Source organism: Balaenoptera musculus, chromosome 6, assembly GCF_009873245.2.
Source record: "Balaenoptera musculus isolate JJ_BM4_2016_0621 chromosome 6, mBalMus1.pri.v3, whole genome shotgun sequence".
Lineage (NCBI taxonomy): Eukaryota > Metazoa > Chordata > Mammalia > Artiodactyla > Balaenopteridae > Balaenoptera > Balaenoptera musculus.
This window is the reverse complement of record NC_045790.1, coordinates 10,335,580-10,350,953: the sequence shown is the minus strand read 5'-3', so window position 1 is coordinate 10,350,953 and position 15,374 is coordinate 10,335,580. Positions and strand designations below refer to the sequence as shown.

General features: G+C 47.5%; 1 protein-coding gene across 4 annotated transcripts in view; it reads right to left on the bottom strand.

The window, feature by feature from the left end:
* Positions 1–15,374, bottom strand: part of ZNF395 (zinc finger protein 395) — a 40,482-nt gene that overhangs the window by 7,253 nt on the left and 17,855 nt on the right. For all 4 annotated transcript variants that reach the window (XM_036855305.1, XM_036855308.1, XM_036855307.1 and 1 more), the window contains exons 2-5: positions 8,901–9,147; positions 7,313–7,545; positions 4,811–4,920; positions 355–590 (exon numbers count right to left, since the gene is read on the bottom strand). In XM_036855305.1, the coding sequence (XP_036711200.1) occupies positions 355–590; positions 4,811–4,920; positions 7,313–7,545; positions 8,901–9,147 (826 nt within the window). The remainder of the gene's footprint in view (positions 1–354; positions 591–4,810; positions 4,921–7,312; positions 7,546–8,900; positions 9,148–15,374) is intronic.

The window sequence follows — 15,374 nt, the reverse complement described above, 5'->3', positions numbered from 1 at the left end:
ACACAGCAGAAGGCCGAGGAAAGGGTTTCCCAGGGACCAAAGACACTGACAAGCAGGGGCACAGAGCCTGGACTCGGCAGCTGGTCCCGGGGTCCGGCATTGGCGCCTGGGGTGGGGAGGGTTGGCGGGGAGGAAGGAAGGCCTGCCGGAGGCCTCTGCAGGAGAGCAGGAACGAAGGCAGGGTTGGGGCAGAGGTGAGAAGGCCAAGGACATGGCATTGGAGAGGAGGTGCAGGCTCCTGGGAATGCCAGGAGGAAAGAGAAGAGGCAAAGGAAAGCTGAAACGGGATGGAGCCTGAGAAGGCCCAGGACCCGGGGCCCGTCCACGGCTGAGCTCCCCACTCACGCCGCGTACCTTTCTTTTGCGGGGAGCTGGTTCATCCAACAGGAAAGCATCCGGGTCGGTCTCGAATCCATTATCAGTCTGGGGAGAGCCAAAGGCGTCCCCCAAATACTTGGGGCTGGCCTGGGGGTGGGGGGGCGAGGGGGTGGAGACGCCGCTGCTCCCGCTCCAGTGCCCGCTGGTGGTGCTGCTGCCGCTGTCCGACACGTCGCCGCTCTCCTTCCACGGGTCACAGGCCGCGCGGGAAGCTGGGCAGAGACAAGACAGGATGCTCAGGGGCCTGTCCCTGGGTCCACTCCAGATTCCGCATGGACAGCCCAGGGCAGAGGCCAGGAAACTCTAGTCTGGAGTCTGGGTTCTCGCATCTAATTCCTGGCTCTGGCTTGCCTGGCTTTGCCACTCCAAGGGGGAAAAACAAAAAGACAAAAAAATGTCGCCCTGCCCCCAACAAGCCCCTCCCCTTTCTGAGCTTCAGTAAAAATGAGGAGTGGGTCCATTCATCGCAGCGCTGTCTGTGGGTGGCCCTGCTCCGCTGTAGTGGACACTTCCTGGCAACAGCCATGCTGATAATCTGACCGCCGGACACACGCTGCAACTGCATTTTGTGTGCAGGTGTCCCCCACTTTTCGAAAGTTTGCTTTACACCATTTCCGTTTGATGAAAGACCCACAGTCGGCCCTCCGAATCTGCAGTTTCCGCATCCAAGAATTCAACCAACCGTGGATTGAAAATATTCGGGAAGAAAAAATTCCAGAAAGTTCCCCAAAGCAAAACTTGAATTTGCCACACACCAATTAAACATTTAAACAGCAACATTTAAAAGGCATTTACATTGTATTTACAACTATTTACATTGTACGCAGCATTTACATTGTTTTAGGTATTAAATGTAATCTAGAGGTGATTTAAAGTATACAGGAGGATATGCGTAGGTTACATGCAAGTACTATGCCATTTTATACAAGGGACTTGAGCATCTATGGATTTTGGTATCCGCACGGGTCCTGGACCAATCCCCCACAAATACCAAGTGACAACCGTACATTAGTACCTGTTCTCATTAACTAAAAGAAATCTAAGGAGGGTTTTCACTTTATGAAAAAAGGTGAAAATCGCGTTCGATGTTGGTTTTGCAGCGAGCTGTGACAGAGGCAGTGCGCGCCCCAAGCAGTAGGAGTGGCCCCGCTGAGCTCCTTTCTGGGAACCACACTCAGCGCCTCAGCACCTAGCCACCACAGCTTTGAACTGTGTCTGTGAGCATCCGTGCTTTATCTCGATTTATTCTGTGCATCTGTTAGCAAGATGTGTCCTAAGGTAATTGCTCTGCTTTATACCGTTTCAGCTTTCATCGAAACGTTCTACTTTCAGATAGCAGGGGAAACCTGTATTATTAATGGAAAGATAACCTAATTAAAATGTACTTGTCACTTTAAAGGCAGGGGGAGAGCGGGGAGAGGGGAGGGGCAGAGCCTCTCCTGCCTCCCTCCCAAGCACAGACAAGCGGGCTGGGTACCACTTGGGAAGCTTTCCCTGCAGCAGAGTAGGAATGGAGAGGCCAGGTTAAGGGCTTGTTAACCAGGCTTTCTTGAAAAATGCCTGTTTGATCACTTAAACCCAGGCAAGTACATCAAAACCGGCGTGTGAAAAGAAACCAGCCAGCCAGCTCTCGCAGCTGTCAGGAGGTGTAGCCTTTACCAGAGCTAGCTGTGGCCCAGGTGGCTCCTCTTTTATCCACAGGCAACACGCTTAGAGAAGGAAAGACGAGCTCTGAGAGCAGTTCAGACTCATCACAAGATGACAGGAGGCCCACACAGCCGACGTGGCCTAAACCCGCTGCCCTGCTCCCAGCAATGCGTCTGAACAGGAAGGTCACAGGTGAGACATGTCAAATTTTCAGTTTTTAAGCTGCCTTTCTTCGGGCTGCTTTAGGCCCGACCCAGATTCTTCCATGCCGACACCATAAATCCATATTTATTTTTACTATAGGAGAATCTGAAATTTTGATATGTGGAAACAGCAAGAAAAGGGGGGAACACTGTGACACACGCAGGTATGGTGGCCTTGTCCCCAAAAGCCCCAACTCCCAACATGGGCAGCATTCCACGGAGCCTCCTTACCCTGGATTCCGAGACGGTCTACCACATCCCCTGTGGCAGGATAAACATCCCACTGCTTTTCTCTCATCCTCCTCCATATTCCAAACCCCTTCTAGGCTAATCTAGACACCCAGCATTTCGTGTTTCCAATGCAGGCTCTCCTTACTTAAGTCTCACACGCTAGGAAAAGCCCACCCAAACAGAAGTGGACAGATGAACTCTGCCCTTCCTAAGTGTCACTGTCAAGTCTCAAAGCAATGACTTCCTGGAAACCAAAGAGTTTACGACATCTACACATGGGGCTAAAAACAGGGTAGCCCTTCAGGAAAGATCTCAGGAGCTGCCAGCAGGTCAACGGTTCGCACACGTCCACTCAAGAAACCTATCAGGGAGAGAAGGGCAAGGGAGCGGAAGTGCTACATCTAGCATCAGGACAGGAGAAGAGAGCAGGTCAAATGGCAGGCCCGCCCTACAATACAGCAGCCTTCCACCGAGGAACCATTCAAGTGGCTCAACAATGACACTGGCAAATTGGCACACAAGGAAAAATACGAAACAAAGCAAAAAGTGAATCTCATAAATTAACCTATACCTTGTAAGAGGAACATAAATCACTCTACCTTAGGTCGTAAGATTTTCTAGGGCAGGGTCAACAGAGCATGAAAGCAAAGTGCTCCCCTGCAAACGCGTGGTGGACGTCTAAGAAATCCTTGTGATTCCCTCTGCTCTCTACACGCCCACGCAGAGCCATCCTAACAGTACGGAGACCAGAGGGAATGGGTGGATTCTGCACAAAGAGTATCCACGATTAGAACAAGGTTCTGGTTGTTGTACAGACCTCACCTTGCAGAATACGTCAACGTAATTAGCTGCCAAGGGGGCCTTATTTCTCCACTGACTTCAGCGTAAGATCAGAAATATATTGGAACTTCCCTGGTGGTCCAGTGGTTCAGACTCCACAGTCCCAATGCAGGGGGCCCAGGTTCGATCCCTGGTCAGGGAACTAGATCCCACATGCCACAACTAAAGATCCTGCAAGCTGCAACTAAGACCTGGGGCAGCCAAATCAATCAGTCAATCCACAAATTTTTTTTTTTTAAAGATACTGTAATGGGAAAAAAAGTCTTTAATAGACAATGAAAAATGTTTATCAAAGTGGACTTAAGATGTCATGGCATATTATCAGTTAAGATACATATATGCTGGTGTTGGGATGTGTGTGTGAACATATGTAGATGGATTATACACACACACACACACACACACAACCTAATGGGAATTGCAGTCAACGATTTTCTTTCCCTTTATGACACTTTCCTGGATCTTCTTCCTGTTGACCAACCTCCTGCATCTCCTAAACTCATAGAGTTTCCTAAGAACTTAAAATTGACTCCTTTCCTCCCTGCATTGCCTGTGTGGCCCCCAGGTGCTCACAGAGCAGGTGTGCGATGCTTTGCCTCACAACTGGTACCATCAGACTGCAATAGCTTCCTCTAGCAGCCTAGCCATTGACGACAGGCCTTGGGTGAAACAAGTCAGTCTGCCTTATCACCCCCTTAAATTGATTTTCTATGTAGGGAGATTACTTATGAGGGATGCTTATAAAGGCCACTTTCCTCCTGGTATGTGTTCAGAGCTGACTCCGTATTTTCCTATAAGCTTTTAAGGAGCTTGCAATTCAGTTAGATCTCACCAATGAAAAAGTTATTCCCTGGGAGTAAGTTAGGCCAGCCTGATGACAAGTTTCAAAAAAAACCCATTCAGGTTCACTACCAGTCTTATCAAGCTACTAATATCCAGCAACCCTCCTTCCTCCCATATTACTCGTGATGTATTTTGGGGGTTGTGCTAGAATTTTCTTTTAATTTATAAATTTGCTGTGAAGTCTTACTATCGATTTGTATTACTCAATTAGATTTATTTTAGACTTCAGCTCATGTGTTCCACACTAATTTACAAGGCTGAATCAGGCACTTGTAACGGGGGAGTGAATCGGCTGAGGCCACTAGGGGACCATTTGGTAAGTTTCTACCTTTAGAACTCAATGTTCCTCCACTGGCCATGTTCAGCCCCACAAGTGCCTCGCTCGCTTACTCCCATTGAAGAACTTACTCAAGTGGCCAGTGTGGCTCAGTCCCGTGCTCAATCATCTTCACAATGCACCAGGAAGCTTCTCCCCAGAGGAGGAAACTGAGGAAAAAGAATGGAAGCGGCTAACTCCGTGTCACTCAGCCACTCTGGGATGCCAGGGAGAAGAGACTCCAGAAACCCTGCTGCCAAGCCAGCGACTTAGGCAATTAGCTGCCCAAAGCAGAAGAGGTCGGACGTGGGCCTCTGCCACGCCCAGAACCCACCCGGGCCCCGTTCCTCACCAGAGAAGTTGGTCTCGACCCCAGGAGGACTCTGCACCACAGGGCTGCAGGACAGGGACGTCAGCACCATGGCTGCCATCATCTCGTCCATTTCCACTGCATCCGACTTCCTGGATTCAGACAGGTGAGAGCCAAAGGTTACTTCCCGACACAGCTGGTCATGGGAGCATCTTACATTCCTAGACTGTCCCCTCCACGCCTTGACTCCAATCAGTCAGTGTGTGCTCAAGTAATATCGTTAAATAAAGCATGCAGACCTCTCCTCATTCTTCATGAAAAATACTCAATTCTGAGCTACACTGATAATATCAGTCAATGCCCGCAGAAGCAGGCTGGTCCCCATCCCACTGCTGACACCAGGAGGCAGTTCCACTCTCCCTTGAATTCCCTTCCTAACTCTAAGTCTGCAGCTTAAAATCAAGAATTTTATTTGGGGGAAAGGAAAATGAGTCCAAGCAATGAAATAAAGCATGGGCGTAAAAGACGGCCAGCTAGAATTCAAAATCACCAAAATTACCTTCCTTTCCTCGTTTTATATTTAAATTTAAGAGGGAGCAATTACACTAACCAATTCCTTCCCCTCCCCCCAAGATTAATGATGAGGTATTGTGATAGCTTCTGAATGTGAACAGAACCTGGTACATAAGCCAATGAGCAAAAAACCCAGAAATACTAAAATAAATCTTCCAGTGTAAATCTCAATGCTTTATACAGCAGAGTTCTATAAAATTTTACACATAATTTTTTTAATCCATATAAAGTTACATTATTTGGAAATAAAATTAAAGTTATCTATAAGTTAATGCTAAAGTATGAAAAGTCAGTCTGAAATAAATTTCTAGGTGGCTCCTCTATTTCAAAGGACTGTATTATACAATTCATTCTTTACAATTCAGATCCACTAAAATATACGACTGGGCTTGAAGCAGCTAAACGAAAACTAGTAATATATTAAATGTGTCAGCATCCCCCTTTTTATATGATTATTTGTATTTTTATTTCCACAGAATAGAAAGACAAATTCTTTGCCAGTATTCCATTGAATTGACAATCACAAATGTTGTTGCTCTGGTCTGGTCTCAAGACACGGGGTGTACTGTCAGTAACAGTAATACTCACAGACAAACACAGATGGGGCGGGGGGCAGGGCTCAACTGCTTACACATCCTGTATACGAGAATCTCATTGGCAGGGGCTTCCCTGGTGGCGCAGTGGTTAAGAATCCACCTGCCAATGCAGGGGACACCGGTTCGAGCCCTGGTCCGGGAAGATCCCACATGCCGCGGAGCAACTAAGCCCGTGCGCCACAACTACTGAGCCTGAGCTCTAGAGCCCGCGAGCCACAACTACTGAGCCTGCGTGCCACAACTACTGAAGCCCGCATGCCTAGAGCCCGTGCTCCGCAACAAGAGAAGCCACTGCAATAAGAAGCCCGCGCACCGCAACAGAGTAGCGCCTGCTCGCTGCAACTAGAGAAAGCCCGCATGCAGCAACAAAGACCCAACACAGCGAAAAATAATAAATAAAAATAAGTAAATTTATTAAAAAAAAAAAAAAGAATCTCATTGGCAGATTTTCTTTTTTAATCTTAAAATATCAATGTGCATAAAGTATATAACATAGAAATTAGAATATACATATTCTCAGGGAAAAAAATCATGTCATAAAATTCTAAAGCAGGGACTTCCCTGGGGGGTCCAGTGGTTAAGACTGCGCTTCCACTGCAGGGGGCGCGGGTTCAATCCCTTGTCGGGAGCTAAGATCCTGCATACTGTGCGGTGTGGCCAGAAAAGTAAAAATAATTTTTTAAAAAAATTCTAAAGCAAAGTAAGCATTCTTCATTCAACGTCAATAGTTTTAAATATCTAGCCAGGGGTCTGCAATCTCTAGACTGAGCCTTCCGCCTGTTTTAGCCTGGCTCACAAGCTAAGAATGGCTTAACAATTTTTAAATGGTTTTAAAAATCAAAAGAAGAATATTCCTTCTTGACATGACACATGGAAATGACATGAAATTGAAATCTGAGTGTCCGTAAGTAAGGTTTTATTGGGGCACAACACGCCCGCCTGTTTACATACTATCTGTGGCTGATTTCACGTGACCACAGCCAAGCAGAGCAGCTGTGACAGAGACCATTTGGCCCACAAAGCCTACGTTATTTACTCTCTGGCCCATTCTGAACACGTTTGCTGACTCCTGATCTAAGCCATTTTTTCTCTCTCATCATGAAAAACTAAGACCTAATTTTAGTTTGAGCACGAAACGGGAAAAAAATAGCCCTTAGCCAGACAAAGCTATATCACCCATAATAGAGTTACGGGGAAGAAAAGACGCCCTTCTGGGTCTTTTCAAAAGGATGCCCTCTCACTGTATCCCATTTGTCCAATATCTTGACAACTAGACACCTGGTAGTTCCACATCCCTTCCCCAACACAAGGCATCCCAAAACCCCATACCTCACCACCCATGTGTCTTTCAGAGCCCAGGTTCTGTCACACAAACCTCTTTGGGACATCAATGTTCCTGGAGACAGGCCTGTAGGCTGGCGCCTGGGTTCCCTGCTCGGGAGGTGGCGCCTGGGGGATGGGGCTCTGTAGCTCGGCCGGCCACACCTCCTCCGCTTTGCAGCAGATTTGTAACTTCTGGTCCAACAGCCAGACAGTCACCTTATCCTCTGCCCAACTATGCCGCTCCACCAGTCCTGTACACTCTTGACCCCCGTACCACACACAAACCTGGGGAGAGAAAAACAGCAAACAGTGGTCAGTACTTGGGAGTTCTCACTCCACATGTCCCAAGTTCTGGGAGCCAGGAGCCGTATGCCACAAACTGCATGCTCTGACTCATCTTTAATTCACGCAGATGCTCCCAGGTACCTGCTTCCCACCTGAACACCCAGACTAGCTACAGTGGATTGGTTCTTCCCAAAACAAATCCTTATAGATTCTCTAGATGGAGAGAGCAAATGTGTCAGTTTCTGGGATTTTTTTTTTTTTAACTTGGAGTCTATATGCAATTAAAGTTGTTATCATCTTAAAATAGACTGTTATAACTATGGGACGTTTTCTGTAAGCCTCATGGTAACCACAAAGAAAAAAACCTCTAGGAGATACACAAAAGATAAATCAATGCACAGGACTCCAAAAAAAAAAAAAAAAATCAACAAATCACCAAAAAAAAGACAGCAAGAGAAGAAGAAAGAAACAAAGGAATTACAAACCAGTCAGAAAACAGTTAACAAGATAGCAATACCAAGTCCTTACCTATCACTAATTACTTTAAATGTAAACGGATTAAATTCTCAAATCAAACAAATTTGGAATCTGTGTCCCTCCTACTGATTTCTTGCCCTGACTAGCCTCTGAAGTCCTATATATCTGCTGGTCCCCAACTATTGCCTTGAATTGCTCACACCCTGCATTTTTCCCTTCAGAGAATCCTGAGTCTACCTGGGAGCAAGATGGTAGTGGTGAAGAAGTAGGCTGACTGCTTTCAAGGGTGCCTAGCAGTTGCCAGGTGGCCTCACCTCATGGGAAGAGATGTCTGGACGACACAAGCCTTGAAACAGAGGCAGAAAGCAGAGCCTCTATTATCAGCTCTTGAGAAGGCAATGAAAGAGAAGCCCATGCATCTGGATCTAGTGACAATATCAGGCACAGGTGATGCCTGAGCCCTGCCACAGGGGAGGAAACACTGGAAAAGGGACTCCAAATGGCATTCTAACTAAACAAACACCTTCATCTCTTGAAAACATCTAAAGGTAATTCAAAGATGCAATCTTATCTGTCTCCTGTAAGTCTGAGATTCTTTCCCTTGTTTTTGTAAAGTTGCAAACTGAGACAGATTAAGAGAAACAGCTCTGGCCATGCTTTGAACTGAGGTTCTGAACAGGCCTGAGCCCAGAACTGTCGTGGAGGAGCCCTGGGTCTGCTCATTCCCTTGGGAAGCCTGCTGCCCAAGGGCTCATATGGCTGCAGGGGAAAGGTCTATGCTAAAGCCAGTGCCCAGAGAGTTTCACTCAGGGCACCACTGGGCCGCCAGACGCAAGCCTGGGGAGATCGGACATTTGTCCACTCGGGGATCAACCTACCTTCTGCCCGGGCTGAAAGGCCACCTGCTGGAGGCCTGAGGTGCCTGGAGCCTTGAGGAGTTCCTTGGGCTGCTCCTGGCAGGACGTGTCCTTAGAGGCAAGGAAGGGCTGGGGAGCCGCCCCCTCAAGCAGCTCTGCCTGAGGCTCCAAGGGTGGGGCAGCCCCGGGTGGCCCCAACACCCGGGCGCCGAGGAGGGACCTCTTGCCAAGGCGCCGGGACAGAACGCTGGCCATGCCGCTGCCTTTCCTGGGAGGCAAAGGGGACAAAGAGTCCTTTATCCCGTATCTGCAGGCATCAGGAAGCCATACACACAGCCGGAACCCGTGAGCGTCCGTTAAAAAGGATGAAGCACTTTCAAGTAACTTTTACAACTTTTTTCTTTTTACAAAAGTAATACCTGTTACTAGTAGGACATTTAGAATATACTGATAAGCACAAAGAAAAACAAATCCCTCAAGAAGCAGCCTCCCAGAGATACCCATGTTTCCTATACAGCATTCCAAGCTTTCTTCTACACATAGATTTTTTTTTTTATAAATTTATTTATTTTATGTATTTATTTTTGGCTGCATTGGGTCTTCTTTGCTGTGCGCGGGCTTTCTCTAGTTGCGGCGAGCGGGGGCTACTCTTTGTTGCGGTGCGCGGGCTTCTCACTGCGGTGGCTTCTCTTGTTGTGGAGCACGGGCTCTAGGTATGCGGGCTTCAGAAGTTGCGGCACATGGGCTCAGTAGTTGTGGCTCGCGGGCTCTAGAGTGCAGGCTCAGTAGTTGTGGCGCACGGGCTTAGTTGCTCCGCGGCATGTGGGATCTTCCCGGACCAGGGCTTGAACCCGTGTCCCCTGCATTGGCAGGCGGATTCTTAACCCCTGCGCCACCAGGGAAGTCCTCTACACATAGATTTATATATTTCTATTTCTACAAAAATGGGATCATGGTTTGGTAAACTGAATTTACACTTATCCTGTGTGCGTTATACTGCATCACTAAATGTTATTCTACAATCTCACTTTTATAAGTCACACAGTGCTTTCTTAGGCAGATGCATCACTGCCAATTTAACAAATTCCTTATTCTTCTTCCTGAGGGCTGTACCCAGGGTTGTGTTGCTGAAACTGCTCTGCCCGCAGGGAGCATCTGAGCACACACACCAACGTCCGCTTCCCGGGTCAGGATGCTATTACCACAGCACTAAGTCAGAGCGGGAGGGGGTCTGTCAGACACTCAGATTCTCAAGCTCAGCTGGCTTCAAAGTTGCCAGCAGCCACAGAAGTGAGCCGTGCTAACTATCCTTGTTTTCCACTTGAGGGAACTCATGTGCGGAGCTTAAGCCACTTATTCCTGGCGGTACAGGTAGTTGGTGTCAGGGCCTGAACGGGATCTGGTCTCCTGACTCCAAACCCAGGTCTTCTCAGCGCCTCCCAGCTGTCTGCACCCTGCCCCCGACAGGCTCAGGGCTTAGGCCACTCGAGCATTCAGGGCCGATGGAAACCAGGACCACAGCCCTGACGTGGACCAAGGAGAACCGTTCCAGGCCTCTGCACGGTCACCCCACGAAGGGCAGGAGCTGCTCTGGAAACCGCACACATCATCTCTGCGTGCTCAGAGCCATCAGCTCACCCCCACGTATACTACTCCAGAAAGCAGGGCACTGGGGAGCGCTGTCCTCTGCATTTTATAGGGAAGCAGAGCTAGGAAGGAGATAACACCAGAAGGCTTGGTGTGATGCTCCTTTAGTCAAAATCCTCCTGCCTGAGAGGCGGGGTTCTAACCAGCCGGCACTCTATAAGCCCCAGGGCGGCGGGGGGGGGGGGGGGGGGCGGGGGATACCCCTTGACCTTCAGGTGCCTTCACCATTCCAGAAAAGAGGAAGTCAATCTCATGGGACCTCAGAGATTCAAAACAGTCAACGAGCTTGCTCTTGGGAAATCCCAGCCGGGATCCACAGCCTCCCTGCTAAGCAGGATGCAGGGAAAACACGGTAGATCTGCCTCCGGCCGCACTGTGGACCCCGCTCAGAGCCTGTTTCCTCATCTGTAAGTCACAATGCTAATACTCCCCTTATCGACCTTCAAGGAGCAATCAGAACATTCCAGTAGAAGCCCTCTGGACACAGGCTTCTAAATAATTCTGTATTAGACTAACCTTTCATGTTCTTAAAAAGATGATGCATAATCCCTTTTTCCCCCATTAGGTAATAAGATGTAACCCCCAGGTTATTTGGACAGCTCACCTCTTAACACCTCATTTATGTGTAGACATTGTATCCATACCTAACACTGAAGAGCATTTCCTATGTGCTAGACTCTAAGTGTGGTACTGGCATTCTCTCATTCCACAGGTACCATTAGCGTCCACCCTTATTCTGTTCTCAAAAAAACAAAGACCCAGAGAGATTAAAAGACTTGACCAAGGTCAGGGTAAAAGGCCAAATCAGGGCCCCTCAGGACCTACTGACTTCAAAGTCTGTGTTTTTTTTTAGGACGACACCACGCTCCCCCTCCTCTTTCCAAATACCCTCTGCCTGGGGCCCATGACCTATGGCCTCTACTTCCCTATTCTCACCTCCTTGGACTCCACTGACTTCCATCTCTGCTGTCCATGTCGTGACCTGGGTCACAAGGCACTGCCCAGCACCAGAGGGTCAAGCTTTGTGCTCACAACCCCAGGCATACCCTCCTTCCTGGTTCCCCCTCCCAGTCCTCAGGTTACTGGTTGCCCTTCTCAGCAGCTTCATTCCCACCAGCTCCTCTCCAAGAACTGACTTTCACTGGTCACCCAACAACAGGTCAGAACTTTGCAGTCCCTTCACCTCCAGAAACCAGAATCCCTCGCATCCGCACAGGGCTCGAGGAGTGGATCGCTACCAGGGGGCACAGCTGCTCCCACGCCTGCTGGGTCTGCTGGCGAAGGGGAAGAATCAGACCTGGCACCCTGCGAACTCACGCTGCCCCTTCTCCAGAGCGCTCGTGGCTCCTCAGCCATCCTGCGGCTCATTCCCTCCGGGTACCCTAGCACACTCCGAATCTCTGCTGCCCCAGGTCCTCTGTTCCCTCTTAACTCACTTCTCCAGTCAGTATTTAGCCGAGGAACTGATTTGTACAGAGCATATCCCCGGTGCTGTGGCAGGTGTAAAATACTAGGATTTTCACGGACTCCATACCAACACCATTTCCCTACCTGGAATGCCCATCAGGCTAACTCCACCCCTGTCTATTAAGCTTGGCATTCCCAGAGACTGTTCCAGCGGCCTTTCCCCTCCCTCCCACCCCTCTGCCCCTGGCCGCACCCACGCCAGGAGAAAACTGCACCACAGCTATGGGTTCAAACTTTCTTTGAATAGTCCCATAAACCTTCTTTACTTTTCACCCTTGTCCAGAAGTACCTCGGGGCTTCGTTTGGGTCCCATGCCATCTTCACGTCTCCCGATTCCTGGCCTCCTTCCCAACCATCCCAGGAAAGTATGCTCAGCAAACATCTCCACAATAACAAAACGTGAAGGGTAAAAATAAGCTTAAAAGATAAGAATAAAGTCGCAAATATAGAGGAAAAGGGTTTGGCACATTTTTATCAGTGTTTTACTCAGAGCTTCAAGGGCTAGAATCAGAGAGTATGGTATCTCCACCATGAATTCCCTAGAGAGCAAAGAGATAAGAAAAAGGTCAAAATCACAGCATCCTACAGAGTTCCTCTCTAGGTGTCTGGTGACTTTATATTTAGTAACACTCTATTGGAAAGCTTTACTATGTATGTCATCAAAAGGAATAAAAACGTAAGGAGTAAATTCTTTACCACTACCAAAAAAAAAATGTCCAAGCTAATTTGGTGCTAATTTGCGTTTAAAAACTCAGTCACCTACCGCCATCCTCGAAGCCTCAAGCCAGAAACAAGAACCTCTAACCCTCAGTTTAATGTCGCTGAGCTAGAAGTGAAGCCACAGTGCCACTTAGAGACATCAGATGGCGGCAACCATCCAGAGAAAGAAACAATCCTGCTCTTGACCCAAAAAAAAAAAAAAAAAGAAAGAAAGAAAAAAACACAGTGGCCACCCCCACTTTCCACAGCAGGAAGTTTGAGGTTTCTACCACTGAAAATGAAGAAAGGGTAGTATTTCCAAAATTCCTGGGCTTCCAGACGGAGCCTGAAATATTTGGCTAACAGACTCTGACGATGTTTTTGTTAAGTCTTTTTTTTTTTTTAAATGTAAAGAACGCTTTTTACTTGGTTTGTGAAGCTGCACCTTCCAAAGCCTGCTGGATTTGCACAGTTGGTGAACCTGCCCACTTCCGGCTTCTTCCCACATGCGTTCTCTGGCCTTTCACCTTTAACTGGCCTGAATTCCACCCTGAAATACCTTTTATTATTTATTTATAGTGCGCCCAAATCTTAATTTTTAAAAGCAGAAGAGAAAGAAGGAAGGGAAACTGCCTTTATTAAATGCCTAATAGCACCAGCTTTCGCAAATTGTACCTAATTTAATCCTCAGAGCGACTTAAGATAAACATACGGTCTTTTATTTCTGATGAGGAAACTGAGCCACTGAGAGGTTAGGTTGCCAAGGCTACACAACCAGGAAAGGCAGCCACTAGGGACTGAACTCATGTCTATCTGGTGTCAATGTCAAATACCATTATTCCAATAGGTGTGAGATCTCTCAAAATAAAACACTCAAGTTGCTTTTCATCTACGTGGTATTTTTTTCCCCTATGTCAGTGAACCTCTACAGGAAAAAAAAAAAAAAGCAAAAGCAAAACAAACAAACAAAAAACCAGCTCCCAATCCTGCAAGTCTCCTTGTGCGCATTTTCTTTCCTTGAAAACCCATTCTCCATTTGCATCCTAGCCTCCCACCTACAAAATAAAGGTCAATGCTTTCCTCCAACCTTGTTCAGCAGTCCAGGTCACTGTTAATCATTGAGCAGTTTGGGAAGACCTTTATACACAATATTGCCCTCTGAGAGGGTGCAGAGAGATAATGTAATCAATCCCAAAAGTTAAGGGAAATCTTAGCCAAATTTACACTGCGGATTGATAGCATGGAAGTGAAAAAACATGAATCTAGACTAAATGTAGGCTGGGCAGGATGGCCAGGTTTGTTGATCAGCATTACATTAGGAACATGGCTCAACAGATAACACCATCCCTCAAGTCCTTCGGGGATTCAGAAGTGAATTCAAGCACCTACAGAGGTCTGCCATGCAGGCAGGAAGAGGATCCAGGGTAATCTGGACTCTAGAGGGACTTTCCAGGACGGTCTGTTACTTTATACCTTAGCTCGAGGGTCCCAACCCCCTCCCAGCATGTTTCTACCAATGTAACCACCGCTTCCTTCAAATCTTTCTTCCCTGATCTCTACTTTCAACTCACCCCCCTATTGGTTTCTTTCTTGGGAGCTATTGATGGTCCATAATAACCAGCCAGCCCCTAACTTGCCATATGGTTCTGGTACTGCAAAGAGAAATCAAGAAACATCTATTTCAGGGTAACAATAACAGTGTTTCAACACATAGTCAAATCCAGCTTTACAATGTTACATTTTCGACTTACTGAAGTCCTTGACCAAAACATAAACTCAAGCTAAAAAAGACTTCCTGGCTGATGTACAGTTTTAAGATATCCCGAGTCCTCTTTGCTTCTCACCACACCACTGTCACCCACAGGGAGGGGTTGGCTACCCGAGAAGATGTATTTTGGTCCATGTAAAAGGGGTTAGCCCTTTTCCAGGCTCAGCAAACATCTTCTGATGCGCTAATAGCCCTTAATGAGGACATCTGCCATCAGTTAAATAACTGGGACAGACAGAAGAGGAAAACAAACCCTCTCTGTGGTTCTAAGTTGCAAATTGCCATTTGACATGTCACTGTTGCCAGACAATCCCAGGTCTCAGCACATCCATGTGTGTGTGCGCACACGCGCATGTGCCCATGCTCAACAGGCGCTCTCTCCTACCTCCTGTGGCAACAGGCCATGACGTCACCGAGTAGCACTTCCAGGACACAGGTCATAAAGTCAAACTGATTACACAACTAATGGGGTTTTTGGCGATGGGTTTTTTTTTTGTCGTTAAGGAGGGTGAAGTTTGGAGTAAGACTCCCATTTGCCGAAGCATGGGTGCTTTGCTGCCTCTCTAATGAACAATTTAGGGACCAAGGTGCCGGGCATTACTCCTCTTCCAAGAGTTTCAGGTTCTCCACTAACCCTCAGCTTTCTACTCTATGATCTCCCCTGGTAACCACTGCACAGAACATCGATTTGAGTTTTGGGTTCTTTGGCTAATATTTTGCATATCATTCTTAATCTTTTATCAGAAAGTTGCTAATGTTTTCTTTTTAATTTTATTTATTTACTTATGTCTGCGTTGGGTCTTCATTGCTGTGTGCGGGCTTCCTCTAGTTGTGGCACGTGACCTTCTCATTGCAGTGGCTTCTTTTGTTGCGGAGCATGGGCTCTAGGCGCGTGGGCTTCAGTAGTTGTGGCA